The sequence below is a fragment of the Scylla paramamosain genome, chromosome 12 (genome assembly GCF_035594125.1).
Source record: "Scylla paramamosain isolate STU-SP2022 chromosome 12, ASM3559412v1, whole genome shotgun sequence".
Lineage (NCBI taxonomy): Eukaryota > Metazoa > Arthropoda > Malacostraca > Decapoda > Portunidae > Scylla > Scylla paramamosain.
This window is the reverse complement of record NC_087162.1, coordinates 14,199,965-14,215,242: the sequence shown is the minus strand read 5'-3', so window position 1 is coordinate 14,215,242 and position 15,278 is coordinate 14,199,965. Positions and strand designations below refer to the sequence as shown.

Genomic DNA, 15,278 nt, shown 5'->3' with positions numbered 1-15,278 from the left:
GATTTGAGATCTGGTATTTTGTTTTACTATTCAAGTACTATAAAAATAATTTAGGACTGAGTAGCTATTTTCTGTGTTTAAGATAGAGATCTAATACTTTTTTTAATATATTTTCAGTCTTAAAACCAGAGAGAAATGTGAAATATTTTTTGTAATTAATCATCATAGGTGTGAGGGTACATGAATTTCTCAAAACTTCCTGGAATGGTGTATGAACTTTGAAAAGGTTGGAAACTACTGATGTACTTTATAGCAACTCAGTTGTGTAATGTGCTCAGTACTAAACACTGTACCAGTGCTGAGTGTTAGTGTTGTATAGTGTGGCTAGTGCTGTGTATTAAGTGGTGTATGGTGTGGCCAACAGGAGGCTGCCACTCACAGCTGGAAGGCCATGATTGATGAGGACCGGCTACTGCAGCGGTTAGAGACCCTGGAGGCACAACTCACCACATATGCCAAGGTAATGCAATGCCTCTCCTCTTATTTGTACACACTTCTCCTTCAGCTGAATTCAAGCATAGGATTCTTCCAACTCTCCACTCACTCTCACCCTTACTATGTACATCACTAGTGCAAGAGTTCAATTGTTATCTTTCTTTCATCCATTTCAATGGGAAACTCAGGAACTCTGCATATTTCTGTTTCCCTTTTCCTATGACTTGAGCTATTTCAAGAGTTGGGAATTAAACTGGCCACTTTTTTTTTTTTACTTTTTTGTGGCCTTGGGCCAATATGTACAGAAAAAAACATTTCCTGCATTCCCTGTTAAAAAGTTAATATGTGATTTTGCAGTATATTCCCCATCTGTTATGGATTCTAAATGCTTCCTTTTCCTTCAGAATTACCCAGAGGACAGTGTGAGGGAGGAGATGCGGAGGCTTCTGGACGAAAAGTGTCAGTATGAAACCACTGCCAAAGAATCCTTAAGAAGAGTTCTGCAGGAGAAACTTGACACTGCTGCAAAACTTGCTGATTTAGAGAGGTAAGAAATAGTATCCTTATTTATCTTTTCTATTTATTTAGTTATTTTATTTATTTATTTATTTATTTATTTATTTATTTATTTATTTATTTATTTATTTTATTTATTCACTTTTTTATTTTATTTATTCACTCTTTTTTTATCTCACTTTAAATGCAGTAAAGTCAGGTACAGCTTTAATTGTCAGAATCTTTTACTTTAGAATGCAAACATTTTCTTTTCTATGTTTTCTCACCTCAAATATGTAATTGAGTTGATTATTTGAGTACCAAATAAGAGACTTTTCTACATTTTGAAATAAATTATGTGTTTGTAAATGTGTGACATGCTAAGTTCACGTTTCCCCCCCACACCCCCAGAACACTGAGCACCTCTGAGGATGAGTTGTCTCACATGAAGGAGATTTGCGAGTCTTCACAAAAAGAACTTGCTGACCTCTTAGAGAAGCAAGCGGCACAGAACGAACAAGTCATCCAGCTAACAGAGAAACTTAAGGTGCTGAGTCTCTTCCCAGTAGTCTTCTTATCCCAATAGTGAAAGAGTTCTGAAAGATGAAGGTATTCTCCAGTTTTCATTTAGAGCAGTAAAAACAGGGAAAAATATGAGGTGGAGAGTCATCCCATTTTCAGGAGTATGGGAATTATAAGCTATTTAGCCCAGAAGTGATGAAATTGAGTGATGAAGGGATTTCACAGTTATGAGGAATACTTTCATTAGGGGTTGTATACGTACACCTTTTAAATAATTTTTTTCATGTGACATCCAAGTAACTTTTACCATTACAGATCCATGGTGTTAACTAATATAGATCCTCAGAATAACAGGAAGAGCTTCCAAGTATTAATGGCACTATCATGCTTGTTAGGCACTTAAACACAAAAAGTTCTCAAAAGACTTGCAGCAACAGATCAGTATCTCACATTTTATAGATCACTGTTGTGGTCTATAAAATGTAGTGAGGCGGGGAGTGGTGTCGGTCATGGGTAGTGATGATGGCTTGATTGACAGGCTGCTGAGGACCAGCTCAAAGATGCAGAGGAAAACTACGAGCAGGAAAAGAAGGAGATGGTCAATAAGATTGTAGAGAAGTCTAGTGAGGAGAACAAGTTGATGGCGAGGATAGAGAGCATAACGGCAGAGAACGACTTCACTAAGGAGCAGCTGAGTGCCCTTAAGGCCAAGTACGAAAATATTAAGAATGGCGAGATCAGTGGACTGTTGAAGCCCTTGAAAGACCCTGCAGGTAAGGTGTCTTGCTTTACATGTTGCACTATATATTTCATTCTCATTATGCAAACATTTCAGTTATTTTCTAAGCATTTTTTATCTTGGTATTGAAAATATCACAGATTTAAACATTATGGGAATACATACTTAAAGTTAATCATCTTATTATTGTAAACCACACTATAGGAATACTAAAATCATCTAGTTAACCTGAATATTAAAGAAATACTTGCCAAGAGTTTGAAGGTAGTTGGGAGATAAATGCAAGTCATTAGAAGTATGTTTGAAGGACAAGACCATTATGCTATACTAATTATAAAAAATAGATAAATAAATAAATAAAAAAGGTATAGCAGGGTAAAGTTTAGGAGAATCAGGAATGGAAGAGAGGAATGGAAGCAAAGATTGACCTAAGTGCTGTATAGATTAGGCTGATTGAGGATGAAAAAGGGAGGAGGTATATATGAATGTATATATTCTTGTTTGATGTACAAGTAAAGTGAAAGGGTGACAGCAAAGGAGGAATGTGGAAATATTTCTAGGGCATGTGATGGTAAAGAATTCTAGTAAGCATAAGTGCAAGAGGAGAAATTTGATTAATATGAGGGGATAGGATGTTTGAATATCTGAGGGGAAGGAAAATGAGAGGAACTTTCAGGGAAGGAATCCAATGACAGTAATACTAAATGGAAACTATTTCATCATGGCCATCCTTTGAGGTGAATTTCTAGGGACAGGCATCAGGCATATATAGGAAGATGGTAATATTTTAGGTGCAGAATTGAGCATACTTAATTTTGCTCATATGCTTGGACATACAAAGAGACCTGTTATCTGACAGGTTTAGACATGTTGAGTATAGAGTCGTCAGACATGAAGCAAGCCTTGGAGACAACACAGAGGGAAATCCACACACTAAAAGACCGCCTTCAGACATCCCAAGATGAACTGAGACAAGCAGAAGCCAATGTATCACAGCTGAAGCGTAAGTACAAGCCTAGCAGGCAGCAGCAGCATCAGTATGTGTTGTGAGGTGCATGTGCTGCAACACTTGTACTGTCAATACAAATGATAACAAACACTGTGTGCTGGTTTTTTAATAATTTAACTGAGTGGAGCTCTGTTTTCATTGACTGTAGGCTTTCTTGTTGAGTGTAACTGTTGCAGTGATGCATTTCTGCAGCTTTTATTGTGGACTGCACTGTCTTTATACTAAACAATGATGCTCTAATGAGCTTGTCCTGTGATTCCTTCTGACTCTCTTATTATTTTATAACTTTCTATGCCACATGTCAGGATATTAATTTCATGGAATTTTTCTTATATAAAGTAAATTTGTTTTGTGAATTTCACATAATGCAGCAGCACAGAGAGCTATGGGGTTTGGCATATAGAGTGTTTGATTTCTTTGTGTGTGATTCTTAAGAGTTTTTTTCATCATCTAACATGTATGCAAATTTCTTCCCATTTTTTCCCATTACATGCAAAGTGTTTGAGTTTGTGACTGGTCAGCATTGTCTGTTTGATGAGCTTCTTTAGTAATGTGGTGATCTGCTTCACACAGGAAGGCTAGAGTTTTGTGATTGAAATTTAGGACACTGATAGCCATTTGGATGTGATGTTTGAGGGCTTATAGTACAAAATTTTTATTTAAAAAGGCTTCCAGCATATTCTTAATTCATTAAGAGGGATGTCCGTTATGATGGGATCTTACCATTCTATTTCTTTGTTTTACACAAAATTTTGCACAATGGTAGGGCATAGCATGTATAACACTCCTAAACTTTTATTTTTTTTATTTTTTTTTTTTAAGACCCATTTTCAAAATCCTAAAACTCAAAAAAATATATATATATTTTTTCATATGGTGCCACACATGTAAGTAAACTATTGATCTTTAACTGAACTTGTTGAATTTTTTTATTCTTATCATTGAATTTTTTGGAACAAATTTTTCTCAAATTTCAACTTTTGGCAAATTTTTATTTTTCATTAAGATTTTTCTTATATATAATAGTTAATTTATATTACAGATGTGTACATTTGTAGATTTTAGTCCATTCTAACAATGCTGAAGATTTTAATGGAATCTATGAAGGAATGGCTGAGTTTTAGGCATTTATATTAGCAAAAATGTTGTTTTGGGATACAGACTCCTAAATATTTGCATTACTCATCATTCTTTTATTAGTCATCACTACACTTTATTATCACATTGCCTGCATTGCTACATCATTCCTTCCTATTTTTATATTAGAAAAAATACTTTGAAAAGTTACATTTTTTGCTTGAGTGGCTCTTGTTTCCCGCCCCACACTCTTCTTTGGCGAGGTATTACCTTATCATAGCCTAGGTGTTTCAGAGCTGTCACGCTTTTCATCATTGCCAGGTTTCCCTCAAAAGGTACCACTCTCCTATTCAACTTTGTATGCCTAGACATCCTCAGAAATGCCAAAAATAGGATGAGATAGTTACATGGTGCCTCTAAAGAAGTAATGCATATCCCTTCTCAACTAAGGCTGGCAAGCCACTGATACTGAGAGCAAGACATTGAACTGGAAACACCACTCAACCCCCTTTAAGTGTTACCATATCATGTTCACCCCAAAAATTTAAAGATTTTGCCAATTTTTTTTATAGTTTTTAGGGAAAAAAGACACACCCTTCTGATGTGAACAAAAGCACATGGCTGAGTACATTTAAATGGGATTCAAATGGAAAGTAGAGCACATTTTGCCATAAATCTTTGTGCAATAATAGGGAATGTGTATGCTCACCATATATTTTTTTCACAGTAGATCATATTTTTCATATTTTTTTTAAGTCTACCAACCAGATGTCCCTCTTAAAGGCCCATTCACACACACACACACATACACACACACACACACATCAGTGATGTATCAGTGTCATGTCTGCTCAGTCCTTCAGTGTCAGTGAAAAAAAATATCGTTACTTTGAATTCAGCTGAGGCATTCACACATGCCCAGTGCAGTACCGTGTTTTGAGTCTCTGTGTCAGTTCCATCTCTGTTCCGTGAAACTTCGCCACCAGTATTCAAATACGCTGGACAATTGCTGTGAGTTTGTCCACAAGAATGCATGATAAACTACCTATTGAATTGGCTCGGAATCATCCTGTTCTGTATGATTTGTCACAGGTAAATTATATGGATACCGGTCTCAAACATCATATTTGGAAAAATTTGTTCTCTCATCAATGAACTAATTGTACAGAGAAGCAAACTCTCCTTTACTTTCCTTTCTCCACACCTCATGTACCCACTTTCTTTTCTTCATTTTATGCTCAGCCTTTTCCTCTTCAAAAATTATAGCAATCATCGCCAATTCAACATCTGAAAACTTTGCCATCTTGGAAATCACTGATTTCAGGCAGTACAATTGTGTGTGAACAAACATCACTGAAGCATCAGGATTTCGCTGACACTGAACTGACACGGCACTGATGTCATTGATGTGTGTGTGAATGGGCCATAAGGATGTGTTGTATAAATTCTTCCTTAGGTTAGGTGTAGGTAACTAGATTAGCAGTGGCACTGGTGTGAACATTGCTTGCACAGAACTCTTACAAATGAGATACTGTTGCCCACCCACTAAGTCACCAAGTGGTGTGATTCCATTTGTTGAACTCATGGTTGATAGAACTGTCTCCCCCAGTGTTTGGATGTTTGTCTTTGAAGAGTCAGGCTCTGCCCTGTGATTTCTGTGACTGTATTCTGGGACTTACCTTTGGTAATGGGATCTTACTTTATGCAAATAAATTACCTGTAATAGTTTAGGCAAATTCTACATGTAGTTAATTTGGTATATTTCATCGTCTCCAGTATAAATATAATGCAAAATTATGAAATTGATGTACATCTCACTTCAGTTAGTCTACCTAAGTATTTAAGAAGAGATGTGGTTATTCATTCACTATGCTTCTCATAGGACCTTGGTAGAAGTGAAGTTACAGAAAAAAATATTATAAATGTTTTGCTAGCTTCTACAGTAATTATAACATTTATTTACCTTCTACATTAAATGTGTGTGTGTGTGTGTGTGGGTGTGTGTGTGTGGAGAGAGAGAGAGAGAGAGAGAGAGAGAGAGAGAGAGAGAGAGAGAGAGAGAGAGAGAGAGAGAGAGAGAGAGAGAGAGAGAGAGAGAGAGAGAGAGAGAGAGAGAGAGAGAGAGAGAGAGAGAGAGAGAGAGAGAGAGAGAGAGAGAGAGAGAGAGAGAGAGAGAGACTCTGTGTGTGTGTGTGTGTGTGTGTGTGTGTGTGTGTGTGTGTGTGTGTGTGTGTAGGGAGGCAGTGAATAACCAGGTGCTTCAGAGAATCTTAATGTTGATAGGCAGTGTTGTCTGTCTCCTTTAGATGAGGCTGAGCTGGCAGACAGTGTGGAGGCCGGCTGCCTCAGCACCCGGGCACGCCTCCAGGGTGAGTCACCGCCTCCCTCTGGCTCACTGTTCCTGTACCTAACCAGCTCTTGATATTTTTTCCTGATTCCTCACTCCTATATTTGGCACTCTTACTTTATTTCTTTAAACTTTTCTTTTTAATTATTTGCTCTCTTGTTATCAAGAACTTGAGTTTTACCCTTCAGTCCCCTTTTATATTCCTGGTCATGAAATTGTTTGCTACAATTCAATGTTCCAAAATGCTCTAGTTGCCATGTTACTCAGTCATGAATTGACATTCTTTAGCAGATTGTGTTCATATGTACCAAGAAGGAAAGACAGGGTAGTGATGATGTAGTGCATACCTTTTCTATAAATTAGACAGATGTCTTCACAGAGAGACAAGGTCCACAAATACCTTTACAAAACATATTATATTCTTATGTTTGTCACTATGCATCTTGCATAATACTCACAATTGGTCCCTTGTTGTAATGTAGGCATTGTTGGTATTGATGTTTGTGGCGTGAAATGCATGACCTTTAAATTTTGTTGAATTAAAGAATTTACCATCAATCCTCAAAATATTTTCAACTATTATTCTTCCTTCAGATTTTGTCTTCATTGCACCATGAATCACAGTGCTGATGTTAGTTACTAGTCACTCACTTCCTTCCTAAAATTTTTAAAATAGTTACATTTAAGTTATAAAATTAATTTGTTTCTTGTATTGTTGAAAATCCTTCTTCCCACTTTTTTCCTCTCCCATAGTCCAGGAGAAGCTGGCTTCAATCATTGTTTGCTCCTCTTAGCTTTTGCATTCTTTATTTCCATTTAAAGTCCAGCTTTATTAAGAGTTGTACATGAGCTCTGCCTTGAAATGAAAGCAAATGAAATAATGCAACAAAACCTTTTCACAGAGGAACTGTCTGACAACAAAGCCAAATTGGCAGCAGACAAGGCACTGACAGAACACCTGCAGTCCCAGCTGGCAACACTTGAGGACCGCCTGAGGGAGTACCAGATGATTTCAGAGACACCTAAGCTTTATGATGACATCTATGATGACAACACTCCTACGCTGGTCAGGAAGAAGAAGGTGACCTTTCCTACAGTGATTAACAACAGCATTTTGTACTAGTTGTCATCTAAAATCAATGTAGTTTGTCATGTTTTGCTTAATCTCATGGATAGAAATTTACTTGAAAAAGATTAGTAACATTTCCTGGTAATAGATTTGCTGCTAATGTTTCAAAGATTAATTTTAATTATTAATCTTATTTTAAATTCATATATTTTATTCTTTTATCTTTTGTTTTACTCCTGTCTGTTGTGTTGTGTACTACTTGTTGTCCTCACTGTTACCTGTAGACATGTCTCATGCCAAATTGTACAAAACTAGCATCACCTTCATTCAGGTATACTTCACACACATCCAACATGTATCCCAGCTGTCTAGCCACAGAAGTATTTTGGCCCATTTTTTCACCATTATAACTTTTGTGTATCACTGCAGGACCTTCCTAAAAACAAGGACAAGCTCAATGAAGATGATGCCAAAGATGACGAGTGTCCCAATGACCTGGATGACAGCGACTCTGACTCCACACTCACCATCATCCCCACCAAGAGTGACAAATCCCTCACTATCATCCCCACAAAGGACTGCAAGGTAGAGATTAGAGGGGGTGGTAAAATGCATCATGTTAATATAGTGGTTTATTAGTGGCAGCATGTGTATTAGCAGATATTCTCATTATTGACCAACAGACCTCTTGGTTCCTCCTGTGTATTCTTATATATATAAATATTAATGACAGTTACATTTCTTTCAGGATTTCAATGTCAATGGCAGTTTGGAGGGTAAGGATGAGAAAGAAACTGAGATTGCTCAAGAGTCACTATTGTGTACCGACATTCACAGATTTCAAGGTATGTAAGGATTTGTGGGCATCATCCCCAGACTTTTGTTGCAATGTTTCTCTATTGATTTCAGTTGCTGGGTTGTAATCCCAAACCCAGAAGTGAGTTTGCATGCTCAGTTCATATGCAAGAGATCTTTAGTCAGGCAGAAGTAGATGAACCTGCTCCCAAGCCAGGAGGGGCTGCTTCCTTGCTTTCAGGATATACCTTATATTTTGGCAAATAAAACAACTTTCAGATAAGATGACTCCCAAATTTCAGTCAGAATTTAATGGTTTTAGCTGATATCAGTGGTATAAGACGACACCCAAATTACCAAACCATCTGTGGCAAAGTTTGGGTCAGTGAGCACTAGGCAACAGAGATGGTGATATACTAGTACAATGAATAAAATACCTTGAATGTATTACCAGTAATAGGGTATCATCATCTTCAAGCGCAAAACTAAACCTAAAATAAAATTTCCACCAGTTGTTTTTGTATATTTTCATGAAAAAAGATGGATGGACAAAGATGTGCAGTACAATCACTTTTCCTAAACATAAACAAACCATTGACTTGCACTGCCTGTGTATGTCGGGCTGTCAGCTATAATCTTCTCCTAAACATGAGTAGCTGTGTGCAACAAGGGGCCAAGCACCAACTACTATGAAATGAAGTTGACAATGTATTCTGTTCTATAATTTTCCCAACATCTTAGAAATAATATTGATATGATCATATCTCTGTCGTGCATGCAGCTAACACCCATTGATTATAGTAGTGTATACCTCATCAGCCATGCTATCGCCATCACTATCTCTTCAGTAAGTATCAGATGTTTGAAGAGGCAGCTGTTGGGGGCACACCAGCCAGCCCAAACTGTCATACAACATTGTTAATGCCAATATCCTTATGTTTTGTGTCAAGTCATTATAGGGAGCTATGTTATTAAGGTACAATTATTACTTAACTACTGCTGAGAGAGAGAGAGAGAGAGAGAGAGAGAGAGAGAGAGAGAGAGAGAGAGAGAGAGAGAGAGAGAGAGAGAGCACTATCACAACAGTGATAGTGGTGTTCTTGAAAAGCAAGTCTTTTAGAGAGTAGAAGATAAAAAAAATTGAGAATAAACAACAACAGATCCTCACTATAAACCATCTCGCTACCCTGAGACGGTTTATAGTGAGGAGAGAGAGAGAGAGAGAGAGAGAGAGAGAGAGAAGGGGGGGGGGGAATAGAAATTATCGTACATCTGACAGCGTCATCCATCCATCCTAGAAAGAGTAGTGCCGAGACAATGCAAATGAGCCAGCAGGAAGCACTAAAATTATTGTCATGGAGTGTTTTACTTTGGAGTCAGAGTCTATTCTTAATGAATTATTAAGAGATGCTGCTTGTCAATAGTTTTTCTTTCAGAGAGAAAGAAAGTTTAAAAATCTGAAAATGTTTCCTACTAAACACACTGTATTATTCCTCATTTTGTAACTTTAATTATTCAACATAATGAAATCAGAAATATATCACATAAAAACCAAGAAAATGTAGCCTATAATGAAATATAACACAATTACACATACTCTGTATAGGACACACTAGACAGGTAAAGTGTAGCGATAGCAGACTGACGCATGCAGTGTGCTTACCTTTAAGTGCAATTTACTTGTTTGTTTACTTTTGGTGCTTGGCCTCTTGTCGCAGCCAGCTACTCGTATCGTGTTTCTTTTGATTAGGTAAATTGACATTCTTGAAGTTTTTTCTCAGTTTATGGACTTCGTCACTATACAACATTGCAAGCTGGAGAGATTCATCTTACCCCCCAGTTTGCTTTCCTTTACCATTTAGCTTGAGGTTTCATGCCTTGAAGACCTTTATATGGCTCCTTCAGCTTTAGAAAAAAAAAACTGAGGAATATTCACACAGCTTTCTGCTTTATCCATTTGTATACAATGCCAGCAGAGGTTTGTAGTTGTACTCCATTAAATTTTGTTTACACTCTTTTCAATGAAAATACATTTCAGCAAATTTTCTCAAAACAGATTCCTATTTTACTTTGTCCAACTTCTCCAAAAGTTATTATATAAGATTGCTGTCTATTTACAATAGTGTTTTGCGTAAAGTTTTAAGGTCACTTTTTTTTTGTATCTGCTGTATAGGACCCCCCTCCCCCACTTTTTTTTTTTTTTAGGGGGGGAGGGGTTCAAGTGTCTTATATGCTGAAATATACTGTAGCTGTTTCCTGAAGCTAAGGTAATAAGCACATTAGTGACAAATGTTGGTGAGGGGAAAAGAATTATGAAACTGATGATGTGATGTCTTTGTCATTTCTGTGATCTGTTCTCATATTTACCCTGTACATACATTATCAGGATGTATTATCCATTCAGTTAGAATTAAATTGCCAGTGAGACACATGTATTTCTGTATCACACCACTTAATCAGAAGGTTTGCATAAATGTTTAGAAGTCTTTGCTCATAATGCCACCTCCCACACAAAACAAGGCAGGAATTTTAAAATCTCAAAACAAATAACATTGTGAGATTAGTAAGCGTTTTAAGTTGAGAACATAACCACAAGTAAGATGAGATGTATTGGCTTCCAGAACTGCTTGAAGCAAGTCAGAGATCTCAAGAGGCTGCTGAAAAGGAGGTAGAACGCATCAGAGAGGACTTGGCCCAGGCCTCCACTGCTGCCATCACTGCCTCACATGAAGCCTCCAATCTACGGCAGCAGCTGGCTGTGAGTCTTGTGGCACCATACCTCACTCAGATGTGTGTATTGAAATCTTGTGCAGCAAGGCCTCAGGAAGAAGGGAGGCATGCAGTTAACATGAAAATAGCAGTAGAAAATAGCAACAGGTGCAACATTACAGCAATAAGAGAGAGGCTGAAGACAGTCAGTTAAAGGAGGGGAGTCTATAAGATGAAAAGCTTTTGATTCCATGCTGTCTAAAAGACCAGTACAAGTGGAACCCCCTCCCCTATACATGTGAAGCATACTCCATACATGGACAGATAAGACCCCTGTACAGAATTAGCAGCTGGTGGCATAAGAAAAACTAGCAGAGAAAACTGAGCACCTGACTTCATAGAAGCTATTTTAGCTAGAGATTAGATGTGAAGTTTCCAATTTAGATTACAGGTAAAGGACAGACTGAGGATGTTCAGTGTAGAAGAGCGGGACAGTTGAATGTCACCAAAGAAGAGGGGATAGATATCTAGAAGGTTGTGTCAAATAGAAGCATTGAGTTTTTGAGGCATTGAACAATACTAAATTTGTCCTGCCCCAGTTACAAATTTTAGAGAGATCAGAAATCAGGCATTCTGTAGCTCCCTTGTGTGAGCTGTTTAATTCCTGAAGGGTTGGACATGTATAAAAAAGACATGGAAAAGTGCTGGGTGGTATCATCAGCATAGGAGTGGAAATGACAAGAAGTTTGATTTAGATCATTGAACAATAATAGTAGAAAGAGTGGGTGATATGACACAACCCTGATTAACACCACTGTAAATAGATTTAGGAGAACAGTGACCATCCACCATAGCAGCAATAGAACGGTCAGAAAGGAAACTTGAGATGAAGTTACAGAGAAAGGGATAGGAGCCATAGGAGAATAATTTGGAAATCAAAGCTTTGTACCAGATTCTTTCAAAAACTTTTAATATGTCTGAGGCAACAGCAAAAGTTTCACCAAAATTGCTAAAAAGAGGATGACCAAGACTCAGTAGGGAAAGCCAGATCACCAGTAGAACAGCCTTGACAGAACCTTTACTGGCGATCAGATAGAAGGTTGTGAAGTGATAGGTGTTTAAGACTCTTTCTTGTTGAGGACAGATTCAGAAACTTTAGAGAGGCAAGAAATTAAAGCAATAGGACAGTAGTTTGTGGGATTACAGCAGTTGCCCTTTTTAGGAACAGGCAGGCAGGCAAACTTCCAGCAAGAATGAAAAGTAAATGTTGATAGCCAGAGTTGGAAGAGTTTGACTAGGAAAGGTGCAAGCATGAAGGCACAGTTTTGGAGAACAATAGGTGGGACCCCATCAGGTCCATAAGCCTTCCAAGGTCAGTGAGGGTATGGAAAACATCACTACCAATCACTACCAAGTATCTTAATGAGTAGTATGAAGTAATTACAGGGTGGAGGAGAGGGAGAAACAAGCCCAGAATCATTCAAGGTAGAATTTTTAGCAAAGGTTTGAGCAGAGAGTTCAGCTTATGAGATGGCAGTGGTTCCATCGGGTTGAAATAAAGTGGAGGGGAACTTGAAGTAAAGTTATTAGAGATGTTTTTGGCTAGGTGCTGGAAATCATGAGGAGTTAGATCTTAAAAGATTTTGACATTTTTCTACTGTTGGAGCTTTTGGCTGGTTGGAGAACATACTTGGCCTAATTCCAGGCAGAAATATAAAGTGCATGAGATTCAGGTGATGGGAGGCTCAAGTACTTTTTGTGGGCCACCTCTCCATCATGTATAGCATGATTACAGGCTGAGTTAAACCAAGGTTTGAAAGGTTTAGGTTGAGAGAAAAAGTGAGAAATGTATGCCTCCATGCCAGACACTATCACCTGTTATGTGTTCAGTACATGCAGAAGCAGTAGTCATCCCAAGGAAAATCAAAGTAATACCTCCTTAGGTTCCCCTCAGTTAGCAGAGGCAAAGTGCCAGAGGCACCTCTGCTTTGGGGGATCCTAAGGAAGGATTGAAGCAATAGGACAAACAGATATGGGGTTGTGACTGGAGGAGCCCAACAGAGAAGGCAGAGTGACAGCATAAGGTTAAGAAAATGTTAAGAATGTTGGGCTTATCTCAAGGACAGTAAGGAATACAAGTAGTGTTGCACTAATTGCTCTAGATCATGGATGATAAATTAAAGGCTAGTTCACCAAGTTGGTCAGTGAAGGGAGAGGAAAGACAGATGGTGGTGGTAAAGTCTCCATGAATGGAGATCTCTGTGAAAGGGAAGAGAGTTGGGATGTGCTCCACTCTGGAAATTAAGTAGTCAAAGAAAGTTTTATAGCCAGAGGAATTAGGTGAGGGGTGTACAGCACAGATAAATTTAGTTTGAGAGTGATTGTAGCTGGATGGTGGAAAATTCAAAAGTCAAAAGCATGGGTGCGAGAGCAAGTTAGGTCACTATGCGCATAGACACAACATCTAGCTTTGGATTGAAAATGAGGATAGAGAAAGTAGGAGGGAACAGAGAAGGGACTACTCATTTGCTTCAGACACCTGTGTTTCAGCAGGGAAAATAAGATGAGGTTTAGGAGAGGAGAGGTGGTCTTCTACAGATTGAAAATTGGGTCTAAAGCCACGAATGTTGCAGAAGCTAATGAAAAGAAGTTGAGGGAGGTGTCAAGACACTTGGAATCAATACTAGAAGAGCAGTCCAACCTAGGGACATTTGTGGTCTCCTCTCCAGATGGGAATTCCAAGGCTGATGTAGGAGTCACCATATTCAATTTAGAATTTTGAGTGAAGGGTGTGCAAGTAATAAGGTGCATGTAAATTCCTATGAAGGAAGAGAGTTGTCTTTAGAGGGCAGGCTATGACTACCACCTTGTGTTTTGAGACACAAAGGAAAATGTTCAGTGAGGTCACAGCTGGGTTATTGATAAGTTCACAGCATCCCTTGATCCATTGCTTGAGACCTCACTGAGAGTAATTATTGTTTTGGCAGGTATCTACTGTCTCCTCCAGGCAGTAGACACCTTTAAACCTAAAATATTTAGACATCCTTGAATGAAAAATGTTTAGCAACATAAGTGACACAGCAATCAAGAAATTGTCAAGGTCCTTCTTTCATCTGAGCAGGCAAGTGAGGCACTCATGAGTGAGAAGGTGAAGACGGTCACCTCACTGCAGAGTCAAGTGAGTCGGTTGGAGGACTCATCCCAGGAGGTCCACACGCAGCTCTCCAACCTCTCCGTGAGGCTGAGAGAGGAACAGCAGAAGGTTCAGGTGGCACAGGAAGAAACTCAGACACTTAGAAGTAAGATTTTTCCCTTCATTAAATTGTGTACATTTTAGTGATGGTAAGTTTTCCCATTCACTAATTTATGTACATTTTAGTAATGAGATTATCTTCAGTCTATATATATAGTGAAAGAGGGGATAGATTTGCTGCTAGGACATTTTACTTGTCATAGGAAAAGAATATGTTATGTTATGACAAAAACCTGGGAAAGGATGTTACAGCAATCCTTAGCAGGGATTCCTCAGAAAGGAACATTTGTATCAAGGAATTTTACTTATTTTTTTGTATTTCAGATAAACTAAGTGAAGCTGAGGAGTTAGCCCAATTAAGTGTACGAGAAGCAGAGTCTCTCAAGAATAGGATAATGGGGCTGGAGGAAAGATTAGAGTTCAGCCAAACCACTTCCACTCCACTCATCCTGCCTCCACCAGCCTCACGCAGCGGCGGGAGCAACAGTCGGTCCTCACTGCAGGAGAGAACTTCGTCAGAGTCTATAACTCCTCCAGCCTCCCTAGATGCTGAACATACCACCAATCCAGTTGTTAATGACACAGCCATATCTACCTCAAGAACAGCAGTGCAGGATGTAGCTGGTGAATCAGCCACGTGTAATGCTGACAGGACCACACTTGCAACCAAAGAAGCTGAACTGACAGTGCTCAAAGAGTCCATACAGAAGCTACAGGAAAAGCTTGTCCAGTCACAGCAGGAATGTTCAGCATTGCAGGAAAGAGAACACACTCTTCAACTGAAACTTGGGAAGGAAACCCAAAGTGAAGTAAAAGATGTAAGTTGTG

General features: G+C 38.5%; 1 protein-coding gene across 1 annotated transcript in view; it reads left to right on the top strand.

Moving 5' to 3' along the window:
* The window catches only part of LOC135105728 (sarcolemmal membrane-associated protein-like), a 90,813-nt gene that overhangs the window by 62,452 nt on the left and 13,083 nt on the right, over window positions 1-15,278 (top strand). Inside the window, 12 exon segments of the mRNA XM_064014167.1 lie at window positions 365-460; window positions 840-982; window positions 1,342-1,477; window positions 1,991-2,225; window positions 3,051-3,194; window positions 6,584-6,646; window positions 7,527-7,720; window positions 8,123-8,278; window positions 8,442-8,538; window positions 11,110-11,246; window positions 14,319-14,496; window positions 14,775-15,268. Coding sequence (XP_063870237.1) covers window positions 365-460; window positions 840-982; window positions 1,342-1,477; window positions 1,991-2,225; window positions 3,051-3,194; window positions 6,584-6,646; window positions 7,527-7,720; window positions 8,123-8,278; window positions 8,442-8,538; window positions 11,110-11,246; window positions 14,319-14,496; window positions 14,775-15,268 — 2,073 coding nt within the window.